The 12,586-nt window shown below is 40.4% G+C and overlaps 1 protein-coding gene across 1 annotated transcript; it reads left to right on the top strand.

Annotated features, from left to right (window-relative positions):
* The first annotated feature begins 1,530 nt into the window (after positions 1-1,530).
* rsph4a (radial spoke head component 4A) lies at positions 1,531-11,149 on the top strand. The gene is made up of 7 exons (XM_040128978.1): positions 1,531-1,865; positions 2,602-2,824; positions 3,750-4,040; positions 7,815-8,264; positions 8,355-8,499; positions 10,549-10,666; positions 10,774-11,149. Exons 1-7 carry the CDS (start codon positions 1,759-1,761, stop codon positions 11,000-11,002), a joined length of 1,563 nt encoding a protein of 520 aa, XP_039984912.1. The 5' UTR covers positions 1,531-1,758; the 3' UTR covers positions 11,003-11,149.
* The last annotated feature ends 1,437 nt before the right edge of the window (positions 11,150-12,586 follow it).

The raw sequence follows: 12,586 nt of genomic DNA, 5'->3' as shown, positions 1-12,586 counted from the left end.
GGTGTCAAATTGTAGTCGGACCTCAATCTCTCAATGCTCCTCTGGCTGCTTTGTGACTAGACTACTGTGAAACACAGGTTGTAACTTTAATTTTTGTCTTTCATCATTTACAGCCAGGTGTGTACTGTTTGTAAATTAAAATTGTGCTGTTAACATTTATGTTGTTGTCTTTGATCTCAGTTTCACATCAGGTCTTTTCATCCTTTGCACATCTGCAAACTGATGTTTCTCTGCTTTGGGATTATGTTGTTGTCACAGTTAATGTTTCGGTACATATACTTTGAGACAAGTGACACATTAAAGGAAGAACCTGAATAAATGGGTGGAGAATCATAACAGAATACAAATGCTTCACCACAGCACATGGGGGCTCACTGAATGGTTTGAGAAGTATGAAAATGATCTGAAACATATTCTATGGCCATCTTGGTCTCCAAACCTCAATGGAATTGAACACCAGTGGAAGAATTTGGAGTCATGTGTTAGACAGCACTTTCAATCACTACCAGTGGAGAGATGTATATGCTGCTGCAGTGATGTGAGGTCTTTCTATGAATGATTGGATTTTTCTGCTTCATGAAAACGTTGGAATCTGTGGTAGCTGTCTGAATCCAAGCCCACCACAGTCTCTGTTCTCCATTTATCAGATGAACTTCACTCTCCTTTAACACCTGTGTGGTACATAAGTCACCCTCTATCATCCTCTTGTCAGCCGGGCAATATATCATAAACCCGCCAGCTGTAAATGTTATGTCATCTGTCCTGGGAAGGGTTGACCTTCTGTGTGTCCATATGATGCTAATGTTATCATTTGTTCCTATTCAACTTAATGCGAGCTTTCGTTATATAGGGTCACCCAATACACAAAAACTTCAGCATAATCTTTATAAGGCTGAACGGGCTCTGGGCTGAGGTATTGACAGCATTGAGGAAAAATACAGTAACTAAAGAAAACCGTGACATTTATGTTTTGACAAGTCAGTGTGTAGCATTATTTAGTGGAGTCAATGCAAATTATGTGGTTCACACAATGATTGCAATTTATAAAACCTCTTACAATGGACACATGAGGTTGTCAAATTACTATGACCATTTTTCTCGTAGATAATACAGGAGGAATGTATGCCCCACTTTGTTGAAACCAGGCCTGTCTCATTCCATGGTGCATGTAACTTTTCCCAGTTTCAGCATCTTCACAACTCACTTCTAATCCGTGAATGGAGGATTTTTAATGTATCGAAGCCACTGCAACGGTTTCGGGTTTTTCAGCCTGCTCTGGTGCACTGAATTTGGTCGGGAATTTTTTTATTCATCTCGAAATATCCACGTTTAATTCCCACCAAACTGCCAAATATCAAGACCTGAGAGCACTTGGTGCTGGTTCCATGATATAAAACCTCATCTTTCATGTGTTTCATTTGCATAAGACTGGTTAACGTTTAAAGGCTATGTGGTCAAATGAAGGATTTCCGTAAGAACTGCCTATATTGCAATTCACAACGCCGGGGGGGGGGCTTCCAGTGCCCTCGCGAACCTAGCACCCATCTGTTACAGTAACGATGGCAACAGGTGAAGTTTGGTTTCTACGCTGCCACTCTGGCTCCGTGACACCGTTAATGCTAGTATCAGCCGTTAATGCTAGCTAACCACACGTCGGGGACGACGTTGGCCGTCTTGAAGCCACCGTCAGTCACTGACAGTCAGTGCGTGAGAAGATAAAAGTTCAGAAACAAGTGAAACAAACGAAGCTGAGGAACAATGGACTCCGCGGATGGAAACCAAGACAGCAGTCAGTTGCGACTGCAGTCCGCTGCCGCGTTCAAGGCTTTCCTGTTGAAAAAGAGTGCGAAGAGCAACCTGAGCCTGTAAGTACCGTGTGTGTGATAAGTGTTATGGTGTTAGTCCACGGCCGCAGTGTCACGCAGGCTAGCTTGCCCGCTTGGTCAAGGTGCAGTCTGTGATCCTCATGGAAACCATCGAGTAGCCCAATAGCAATATTCAGAGCGCGAAATCAGAAGCTGCTGAACAAATAACCCAAGCCGCCTCCCTGTTGAAAACGGACTAATTCTCACATTTGAGAAACATCAGCAAATAGTTGTAATTTAATCATTTCGTTTAAATTGGTTATTTTCTGACGAGTCAACAGCACCGCACTGTCCCAGGTTTTTTTCAGCAAATCTATCCTGATAAATTGGGACTCCTGCTGCTGATACCGCACAAACTGATGATCGTTACCGGTAAATCAGTTCCGGTGATTTTGCGCAATAAGGTCGGTATGAACCAACAGTCTCACTAGGATGGAAACGGAAATGGTAATGTAACTGAGTGACAGCCTGTGTACTTCTGCGGACACTGGATTATATCTTAATTGGTGTGTAGACTTTTTATTACTCCCTTAATAAGTTTCATTGGGGCTGGCCTACAGCCATCAGAACATGTGCCCACAAAATACCACTTTCTAGGCACTGTGCCTGTGTTTTGTACATTGGTAATGTGCTTATATGTGTTAATATCATCTCTGGGTGGTCATTCTCTACAATGACCAACGGCTGGTCCGACGCTCAGGAATCCGTCACTGAGGTTTTTTCTTTAACGTTTCAGCTATGACCACCTCTCCCGGTTGCTAATCAAAGTGATGGATGAGCATCCACAGGATGTGGTGGATGTGATTGAGGATTTAAGCCGTGATGTGAAGCGGGGTTTATTCGAAGACAAGGAAAGCACCCTACGAGACCTTCCACAGACTACAGCTGCTGAGCTGTTGGCTGAACAGCAACGGCTGCTGTTTTCTCGGCCAGAAGAAACTGACCAGGAGGATGAACTGGTATTGGCTACATACAAATAAATTGTATATTTTGTTTTGGTGATTTGAAGAGGAAAAGGCATCTGGCTGAAAAGTGAAATGCTTTTTTTAATGACGCCAGGTTACATATCACTGTTATTTAACAGCATTTTATTGACAAACAAAAGGCAAAAATCCATCACTTTTGCACACTTTATTAACAATGTTTCGATCCTGAAACCTTCATCAGGCAAAATTCATCAAAACAGCCTAACATAAAGTTTCATATATACGAATTAACAATGGGGTCATTAGACTTTATATCTCATCTGGCCTGGCCCTGCTTTACTAACTTTAATGTAGGTTTAAACGTAAATGTGCAGTCCATCTGTATAATTAAAATGTAATCAAATATAATACGTCAGTATTTTTGACTGCACTTTTTGACTTTTCAACAAGAAATGTTAATAACAGTAGCTTCATACGGAGTCTCTGACTCATGACTACTCGGGCTTGTGCCCCTAAAACCGCAATCCGTCCATGGCTGCTTCTGTTTAAACAACATTTAACACTTAAGATGTTTGACTTCTTTAGTTAAATGAAATACTTTTTAAAACATTTATATCTCTCAAATTAAGGTATCAGTACCAAAACTCAGGTAACTGAAACCCTTTTAATTATAACCTTTTTGAGCGTGGAAGTTCATTCTCGTCGCTGACCTTTGACCTCTTCCCAGTGGATGCTGTGAGTGGTTTCGGTCTGGTCTCCACGAACACCCGATGTTGTATATTTCCAGTGTTTTTGTCTTCTGTCCAGGGTGTACCAGCAGACATCCTATAAAACAATAACACATGGAAAAATAACCATTATAATGTTAACTACTTTTGCCTATAGAAAACAAAATCTTGTGGGTACAGCTCATATATTATATAGAGCTGATGTGACACTGTTTCCTCTGTTACATCAGGTGGAAACACCTCTTCCTAATGTGGGTGAGATTGGCTTCTACCTGGAGCAAGCTGGCGTGGGCCTGGGCAGAGAGGAGATGCAGAGGGTCTTTCTTGCACTCAAGCAGCTTGTTGAGTCACAGGCGCTGCTGCGCTGCCGACTGTGGGGCAAGATTCTGGGAACAGAGAGCAGCTATATTGTTGCTGAAGCTGATTACAGAGAGGGAGAGGACGAGGAAGAGCAAATCAATGACGAAGCAGCTGAGGAAGATGAGAGAGAGGCTGAGACTCAGGATAGCGAGGAGAATGAGGTGAGGAAGTGGTCAATCAATGTAACAGATAATCTTCAGATAATCTTCTGACCTGCTCCTGTTTATATTAGCTGTTAATGCAAACTCAACACTTTCTCCATGTTTTCTCTATGTTTACCTATTTACCTATTGATAAATTCCATGTAATATTAATTTCCACTGCAAGAATTCCATCAGTACAACAGCCACTCTGCTACTCCCACTTGCTGATTTTAAGAAAAAAACTGTTCTCATTCACTGATTAATTTCAATCGCATCTACTTTGCCGTTTTTTGTATCGCTCTTAGTCTACCGTCAATGAAACCAACTACTTCCTGTGGGTGTTTCAGCCTACAAAAAAGCCTACCATCAGCTCACCAGAAATAATGCTCCCTTTTCCCCCCTGGCGCTCATCCAGGCTCTTGTCATTCCTGCCAGCTCCCTCCTCTTCCTTTGTCTGCTGCCAAACCTCTGCAGCTAGTATAGAATCCTGCTTCCCGCCTCATGATCAATCTCCCAAAGTTTCCTCACACCACTCCTGTTCTCTGGTCACCATACTGGCTAAAACAGCCTCAGTTTTTCGCGGGCTGGATTCACAGCATGTTGGAAACTTTCCTTTGATATTCTGGTCCGTGTCGACATGGTTGCATCACATCATTTCTGCAGATTTGTCAACTTCACTTCCGTGCTTCCAATCTCCTGTTCTACCACATCCCAAAGGTGTTGGATCCAGATCTGGTGACTGGGGGGGGCACTGAAGTCCACTGAACTCATTCACAAAACCAGTTTGAGACGACTTTTGCTTTGTGACATGGACTATCATGTAGCTATTAGAAGATGGTAAACTGTGGCTGTAAAAGGAAGCACATGGTCAGGGACGATACTCAGACAGGCTGTGGCATTCAGACCATGATTGATTGGTATTAAGGAGCCCACAGTGAGCCAACACCATTACACCACCACCACCTGGCTGGACTTTTGACACAAGGCAGGTTGGGTTCTTGGATTCATGCTGTTGATGGCAAATCCTGACCCTACCATCTGCTGCTTCAGCAGAAATCTAGATTCATCAGACCAGGCTATGTTTTCCAGTCTTCAACTGTCCAGTTTTAATGAGCCTGTGCCCACTGCAGCCTCAGATTTCTCAGAAACACTCAAACCAGCCCGTCTGGCAACAACAGTCCTTCCACGGTCAAAGTCACTGAGATCATATTTTTTCCCCATTCTGATCTCTGATGTGAACATTAACTGAAGCTCCTGACCTGTATCTGTATGATTTTATGCACCGCACTGCTGCCACATGATTGGTTGATTGGATAACTGCATGAATAAGCAGGTGTACAGGTGTTCCTAGTAAAGTGCTCAGTGAGTGTAAGTTTCAATTTAATGAAGCTTCACCCTAGTCCTTCTAGGAAAACATCAAGTCTTTTACTCCTTATGTCTCTTGATGATTTAAAAACATTATGGAATGGAAACATTTTTGAAACGGAAATGACCTCTACCATCAACTCTATGAGGAAAGATACAGTATTTGTCTGGAAATGGTGGGCTTACTGTAGAGTTCTGTGTTCATTTCTGGGACCTCACTGAAGAATCGTTAGTTGAAATGTACAAAGAGTGCATAAATGATGGAGAACTGCGTTCCATGAAACAAAGTTATTGCATTAATTCTAAAACCTGTTCTTATCCTGGACAACTGGAAACCTGTTATGTTGTTAAATTTAGATTACAAATTACTTTCTTTAGTTTAAGATTTTTTAAATACTATAATTAATGAGTCCCAAACTGTATTTATGTCAATGAGGCATATCACCGTAATATTAGACTTGTTCTTGACCTTTTGGATTATGCTGACTGGGTTGATTCTGAGGGTTTCATTCTCTTCCTATTCCCAACTTTTCAACACAGTGCAGCACCATTTTATTTTTAAGAATGGACAAATTTTTGGTTTTGGAGATGTCTTTATCAATATCATTAGGGTGTTTTACAAAGACATAAATATTTCTGCGACTTACATACCACAACTGTCAAAGGATAAGTAGTATAGCTAATGGATGGATGGATGGATTTTACATCCTTACTCATCACCCGCATTTGCATTTGCATTTGCATTTGCTTGCATTTGCAAAATTGTGCGATTTCCCTTTTTTTATTCCTTATATGTTTACGAATTACTTTCTCTGCATGTTGTTCCGTTAAAAGCTCAAAGAATTAAAAATATTTGGAGAGGAAATTAAAATATTTGTTAAAAAACACAGAATACTATTGAACCATTATAAATTTGTTTTCTGAAGTTTTTGGATTAAGATTAAATGTCACAAAATGAGAAGTTCTGTGTCTACAAATCTTAATCTAGAATTTGTGATATTCCAAAATCTAACATTTGTGATTCAAATTTTTGACAATAAGCCTCCATCTTTGTTATAATTAAAAAAGATGGAGGGACTGTCTGGCGTTGTTTGTCAATCCTTATCTTTAGCAGTGGATGATTTTACTATCAAATTAATCTTGGAAAAACAAGCATCAGCATTTAGAAAAACTGGAAAGAGATCTGAAGGGAGAATTGAGTTGCTAGGCTTTAAGGATTCCATTAGTACATTCAGAATTATTGTTAAATAATAATTATTATTATTATTAAATTGTAAGTTCTTATTGTATTCGTTTTTTTATGCCCCACACTAGTTATGTTTCCTATTGTTATCTTGTGACATCTAAGCATGTAAATTACCTGTCAAACTGTCTAAATATCACCAGCAAGCACTATTGACATGGACGTTATGTTTTGTATACAGCTTTAGTCCTCATTACGGAAAATTCTGAATAATGAATTTATGTTGTCTGAAAACAAATCCATATTGTTCATAAAGTTGGCACCTTCATGGTATCAATTTCGTATCTGATTTGTTCAGTGATAATGGATATTTTTATACCTACAACAATTTCATGATGACTTATAACTTGTCACCTGTCATATTGAGAAATTGTTTCTGTTTTCAAAGCTTTTTTTTATGTCTATCCTGCTTAATGGAAGGGAAGAGAGAAGTTCTTTTGGGATCGGTTAATGGAGGATGTTAATTGAAACAAAACTTGGTTATTACCATATAAATTTGGTTAATTCAATAAGGCTCAAAAAATATATTTAAAAATCCTACAGCGTCACAAAAAGAAATCCTGTTTTTGTGTCTTACTTCACTGATGTTTTAACATTAACTGTACTTTTTGAAAAAATTAAACTGAATCATTCACTAATCTCTTTCTCGACTGTAACCTTATCACGAAATTTTGGGGAAATTTTCAGCTGTCATTTCCAACATCATAAACAATTTTTTTTTCTTTCTGTTAAAGACACATTTCATTCTAAATGTGATGATTTTAATTGGAGCATTTTTATCTTCTCCTTAATGATGTAACATACTGTATTTTGTAAACTCTAAAATTTCATAAAAACAAAAAAGAGTATATGCACAATTAAATATTTTAATTACAGTTCTTAAAATACTTACAATTTAATTGGCTTTTATTGTAATTATTGTACATTGTTTTCCCTATTTATTGTCCTTGTCCTTTCTTTTTTGTATTTCCTTTCATAATATTTGATTATATCTTCTGTTTACAATGTTTAACACTTTTGATAGTGATGAAATGGAATTTTATTTTGATGAATTAAGTCTTTTGAAGTTAAAAAAAAAAAAAAAATTAAACCTTCTGGGGTGAGTCCCTCAATCTTTTCCCGGTCTAGAAGGGAAATGATTTGTCTGAGTCATTTTTCTGCTCTTGTGGTGGCTTTATTTTCAGATGGATCCACAGCCTCAGTCGACCTATAAACCCCCTGCAGTGGTGCCAAAGGAGGCCATAGGAACAGGTGCTAACAAGTTTGTTTACTATGTGTGCAAAGAGCCTGGTCTTCCTTGGGTAAAGCTCCCTTCAGTCAGTCCTGTACAGATCACTATTGCTCGCCAGATCCGTAAATTCTTCACTGGGAGGCTGGACGCACCAGTTAAGAGCTACCCGCCTTTTCCTGGGAATGAAGCCAACTATCTGAGAGCGCAGATTGCTCGGATCTCTGCTGGCACACAGGTCAGCCCACAGGGCTTCTTCCAAGCTGGGGAGGAGGAAGGTGATGAGGAAGACGAGGCGACACGAGACAGCTATGAGGTGAATCCTGATTTTGAAGGGGTTCCAGTTGCTGAGATGGCTGAGTCTTTGTCCACCTGGGTGCATCATGTTCAGCACATCTTGCAGCAGGTACAAGTCTGATCAAAGCGTGTACATGGACCGTTTTCTCCATTGATGTATGCGGGTGCTTATTTAATGTGTGAATATGGACTGCTTTAGGGCCGCTGTACTTGGATGAACCTGGCTGTGAAACCAGGAGAAGACTCTAATGAGGACGGAGAGGCTGAGGAGAAGGAAGAGGAGCCGGATGAGCCTGAGCCAGAAGTCGGGCCCCCTCTGCTCACTCCCCTGTCCCAAGATGCAGGTCAGTTTTTGCTTTTGGACATTTTCCTGCCCAACCCGGAAGTGGTTCAAGGGGGTTTATTTTCAAAATACCTTTCAAATCCCAATCCTACACAGTCTGACTGTCCTGTTGCCGAAATCCAGATGGGAAAAGTCAGGAGGGTAAAAATTTTGATCTGCTCCTCCAGATTTTAAAATAGAACAACAATCCAAGGTGGGGCAGTTAGGCAGCATGCCTTTACCCTGGAAGGTGTACCGTGCTGCCGCCCAATCAATGTATGAGGCAACCCGAACTGCACACTACAGGCTGCTGTCCTTTACTCAATTCTCATCACGCAGCCAAGCATGTTGTAGCTTAAAGAAGAGGGAATGGTTAGAAATATTATACAGTTAATATAGCAAGATTTATTAGTATCATAAACATTGTATAATGACCCAGACCGGATAATCAAACTTTGAAGCTGATGTTGCTCCAAAAATCGTTTCTCCTCATTCTCCTCATCTGTCTGTTCTCTGCTGGTTTAGAGGCCAACAAGTCAGGGAACTCAGATACTAGTAAAATTATTTCCTGTGTGGTTTTCCTTTTTCCTTTTATAGTTACCGTGGTTACATGGTGATCCGAGTGGAAATTTTAAAAAAGATCAACCACCGTTAAAGTGTCAGTGTGGAAGATTTCAGTCCTGGTTGATTTGGCGACTTATTTGCTGTTACTGGTGGTAACAGCAAATAAGGTTTAATACTACAGGTCACCTACAGGTGATCTGATTTGATGCTGCACACGGCACAAGTCTGTGAACAGCAGGGCACCGTGAAGGACCTGGTTTCCTGGCTGAGAAGTTGGAGGCGTGCAGCCTGTTGCCTGCAGCTCTTCATCCAACAGCTCAGTGTGGCTGCTCCTTCCGTCCCATTTCTCCGTGCAACATTTCAAACTGATCTGCTGTCTGGAAATGACCAGAATGACCGTTGTCTCGCTTTGTAGACGCTTTTTGATGAACGATAGCAGTAAGTGCTTAACTCACTGACAAGACATTGCTTTTCCTGTCACCACTTGATCATAAAAGTCAACTAGCGTTTTGCAAGTTCAATGCTTTTAATGAGAAGCTGCAGCAGCAGAAAATGTTGGTTTGCATTAGCAATTAATACAGCTTTTTTTCCAGGAATGTTGCCACAGATACGCAGGTAATAATAAATATTGCAGTACTTTCATCAGTGGGCCATAGGCTCAGTCACCCCTCTGTTACCTCATCTGGTAATAGACAGTGACTTAACAGGCATTTATTTAAATGAAAATCTTCCAGACTGCCACTTTAACTCAGAGAGCAGTGGTAAAAGCTGTGTGTACTCAAAAGAGTGGCAGCTGTCTTCTGACTCCTTGCTGCTGTGTTGTTTCGAGACAATGGCTGCTGCAGTGTCTACTGCAAAGGACAATGTTCTTTGTAGTAAAGGTAAAAATACAGCATTATCTATCCTAAATTGTCAGGTCTGTATCGGGGAAACAAAATGGAATTATAAGTAGGGTTAGTGTGCTAAAACAATACTGCAGTAATTTACATAATCTAGTATTTAGTTTGATTGCCTTTAGTAGGGAAAGCATAATAAGCAATTTCATTTTAATGCATAATTTGCTATATTGTTATAAATGTATACAGATAAAATGATAACGGGCAGTGCAGTGGTGCAGTGGTTGGTACTGCTGCAACACTGCAAGAAGGTTCTTGGTTCAAACCAGCTGGACTGGGCCTTTCTGAGTGGAGTTTGCATGTTCTCCCTGTGCCTGCGTGGGTTTTTTCCATGTACTCCAGCTTCCTCCCAAAGTCCAAAGACTTGTAGGTTAACTGCCAACCTGTCCAGGGTGTATCCCACCTCTTGCCCAGTGAAAGTTTGGATCAACCTCTGCCCCCCCCTCTCGACAAGTAGTATAAGCAGTATAGCTAATGGATAGGATGAATGAATGAATAAATAGAACAGCGTGCAAAGAGCGTCATTTTTTAGGTTCATGAACCCATGACTTCATTGTGCCTCCACTTCTCCTTGAAGGAAGCTAAGCTTTCTTGATATTTGTGTCTCTCAGAAATATTCAACACCCCTCCCTGGAGCTCCAAGATGTCCTCCATTCTCACTTCTCAGCATGCAGTAGCTGTGCTGCGTTCTAACCTCTGGCCAGGGGCGTATGCATATAGTTGTGGAAAGTAAGTATAAACATTAGAATATTCTGATATCCTGTGTCTGATTCCTCACAGTATACTGAAGACAATGTTGCAATTTACAAACAACCATGTGTTTTCTCTTAACTTAGGAAGTTTGAGAACATATATGTTGGATGGGGTCTGAAGTATGCAGGGGAAGGGTACAGCCCACCCGCCCCCCCACTACCACAGAAAGAATATCCCAGCGGACCAGAAATCACAGAGGCCCTGGACCCTTCACTGGAGGAGGAGCAGGCCCTGAAGGAAGCTTTTGAGGAGCTGCAAGCTGCCCAGGAGGAGATGGAGGACACAGATGAAGAGGAGGAAGACGATGATTGAGAAATCATTTACAGATTTTAAAATTCTAACTTTGATCTTTCAAGTATTTGTAAATCAGTGACCAAATAAATCAGTTTACTCACTCAGCAAAATGGCTGGATATTGTGAATTCAGGTAAATACCGTTCAATATTTGAAGAGGGCAGTAGTGTAAAGATGGTGGTAATGTACCCAACTTTGTTAAAGGTACCCTGTGGTGTTTTTGACCACTAGTAGCGCTATGGACCAGTGTTTTCCATGTGGGTCGTTAGGATGCACATGCTTAGACAGATGCATGTGGGTGACATGATACACAGGTGCCAATGGTTGCATGCTATTCCACTGAAACACACCAATGTCCCAACAAAGGTAGTGTACGAGCCATAATATAACTAACTAGGTTTACAGATGGCGAATCACGTCTCATTGGGTTAATTAGCACTCAGCTCTATAAACAGGAACTATTCTTTTGTCTGGTCAGGTGCTCTGCTTGGAAGGTAAACACTTTTTCACTGCTGAGGCAATTGTTACTCATGTTACAATGTTACTGTTACTGTTTGTTTATCATTGGAAATATGTTCAAGTTTACTGGACACTACGAAGTTTCAACAGAAAAATAAATGGACTATGCGTTCATTTGGAAAATTTCTCTCAGACGCTGATTCATGGGACACGGTAACCAGCATGTCAGTTTGGGCATCCGTGGTGCAGCCCCTCAGTGGCTTAAAGCATTGGCTCAGCCTCTACAGGCAGTGAAGAAGAAGAAGACCGCTGACTGAATGATGCCGTTTTCAAAGCTTTTAGAAAAACTGGCTTTTCAAATGTTTTATGAGGAAGGAAATGCATTCAGCACATTTGGTAGACGTCATGGATACACACTATGTATCCTGGAGAGAGAAACAATGACTCTACACAGAAACTTTCTTGGTTTACAGGAAAGGCGTTTGTAATATTACAGAAAGAAATGGAAGGTGCTGTCTTAATTTCACCTCAGAAATACAAAGAACAGGTCATTGCCCTCCAGAATTACATACAAGGACCTTGATGTTTTTTTTTTTTTTTTTTTGTTTAATGGAAAAATGAAGAAAAACTCAGTCCAGAATCCACCAGGCCAGCTCGTGCAAGCTTTTCTCATCACGATGAAAAGATTTTGGTATTGCACTGATAAACATATGTCAGATACGGCATATCAATGCATGGGACTTCACCCTTTGTAGTATGTAGAGTGAGATAGCTATAGTCAGAGAGAAAGAGAGTGACAACAAGTTCTCAAAGTAAATTTATCAACTGCAGCCGTTTCACAAGAATTGTGTAGGAGCAAAAAGCCACATCTGAAATTAATTGTTGTTGAAGTGTTTTCACAAATGAAGTTATAAGAACTGTGCATTTGACCCTTTTTGTTGTGAAGAAATTTAGAGAATTTACACAATTCCTAAAATCCTGAAGCAGGAGAGAAAATATTGCTGTGTAGGTTATGTAGTAGTTTTAAATGTATCTGTTGAGCCTTTCTGAGTTTACAGAATTTATATCGTAATGAAGTTTTATTCCAATGACAGATAAAACATTGTGTGGATTATAAAAGACAAAGAGAATCAACAATATTTCA

The sequence above is a fragment of the Xiphias gladius genome, chromosome 6, assembly GCF_016859285.1.
Source record: "Xiphias gladius isolate SHS-SW01 ecotype Sanya breed wild chromosome 6, ASM1685928v1, whole genome shotgun sequence".
Taxonomy (NCBI): Eukaryota; Metazoa; Chordata; class Actinopteri; order Istiophoriformes; family Xiphiidae; genus Xiphias; species Xiphias gladius.
Note: the sequence above shows the minus strand (reverse complement) of the source record. Positions and strands in the feature narration are given on the sequence as shown.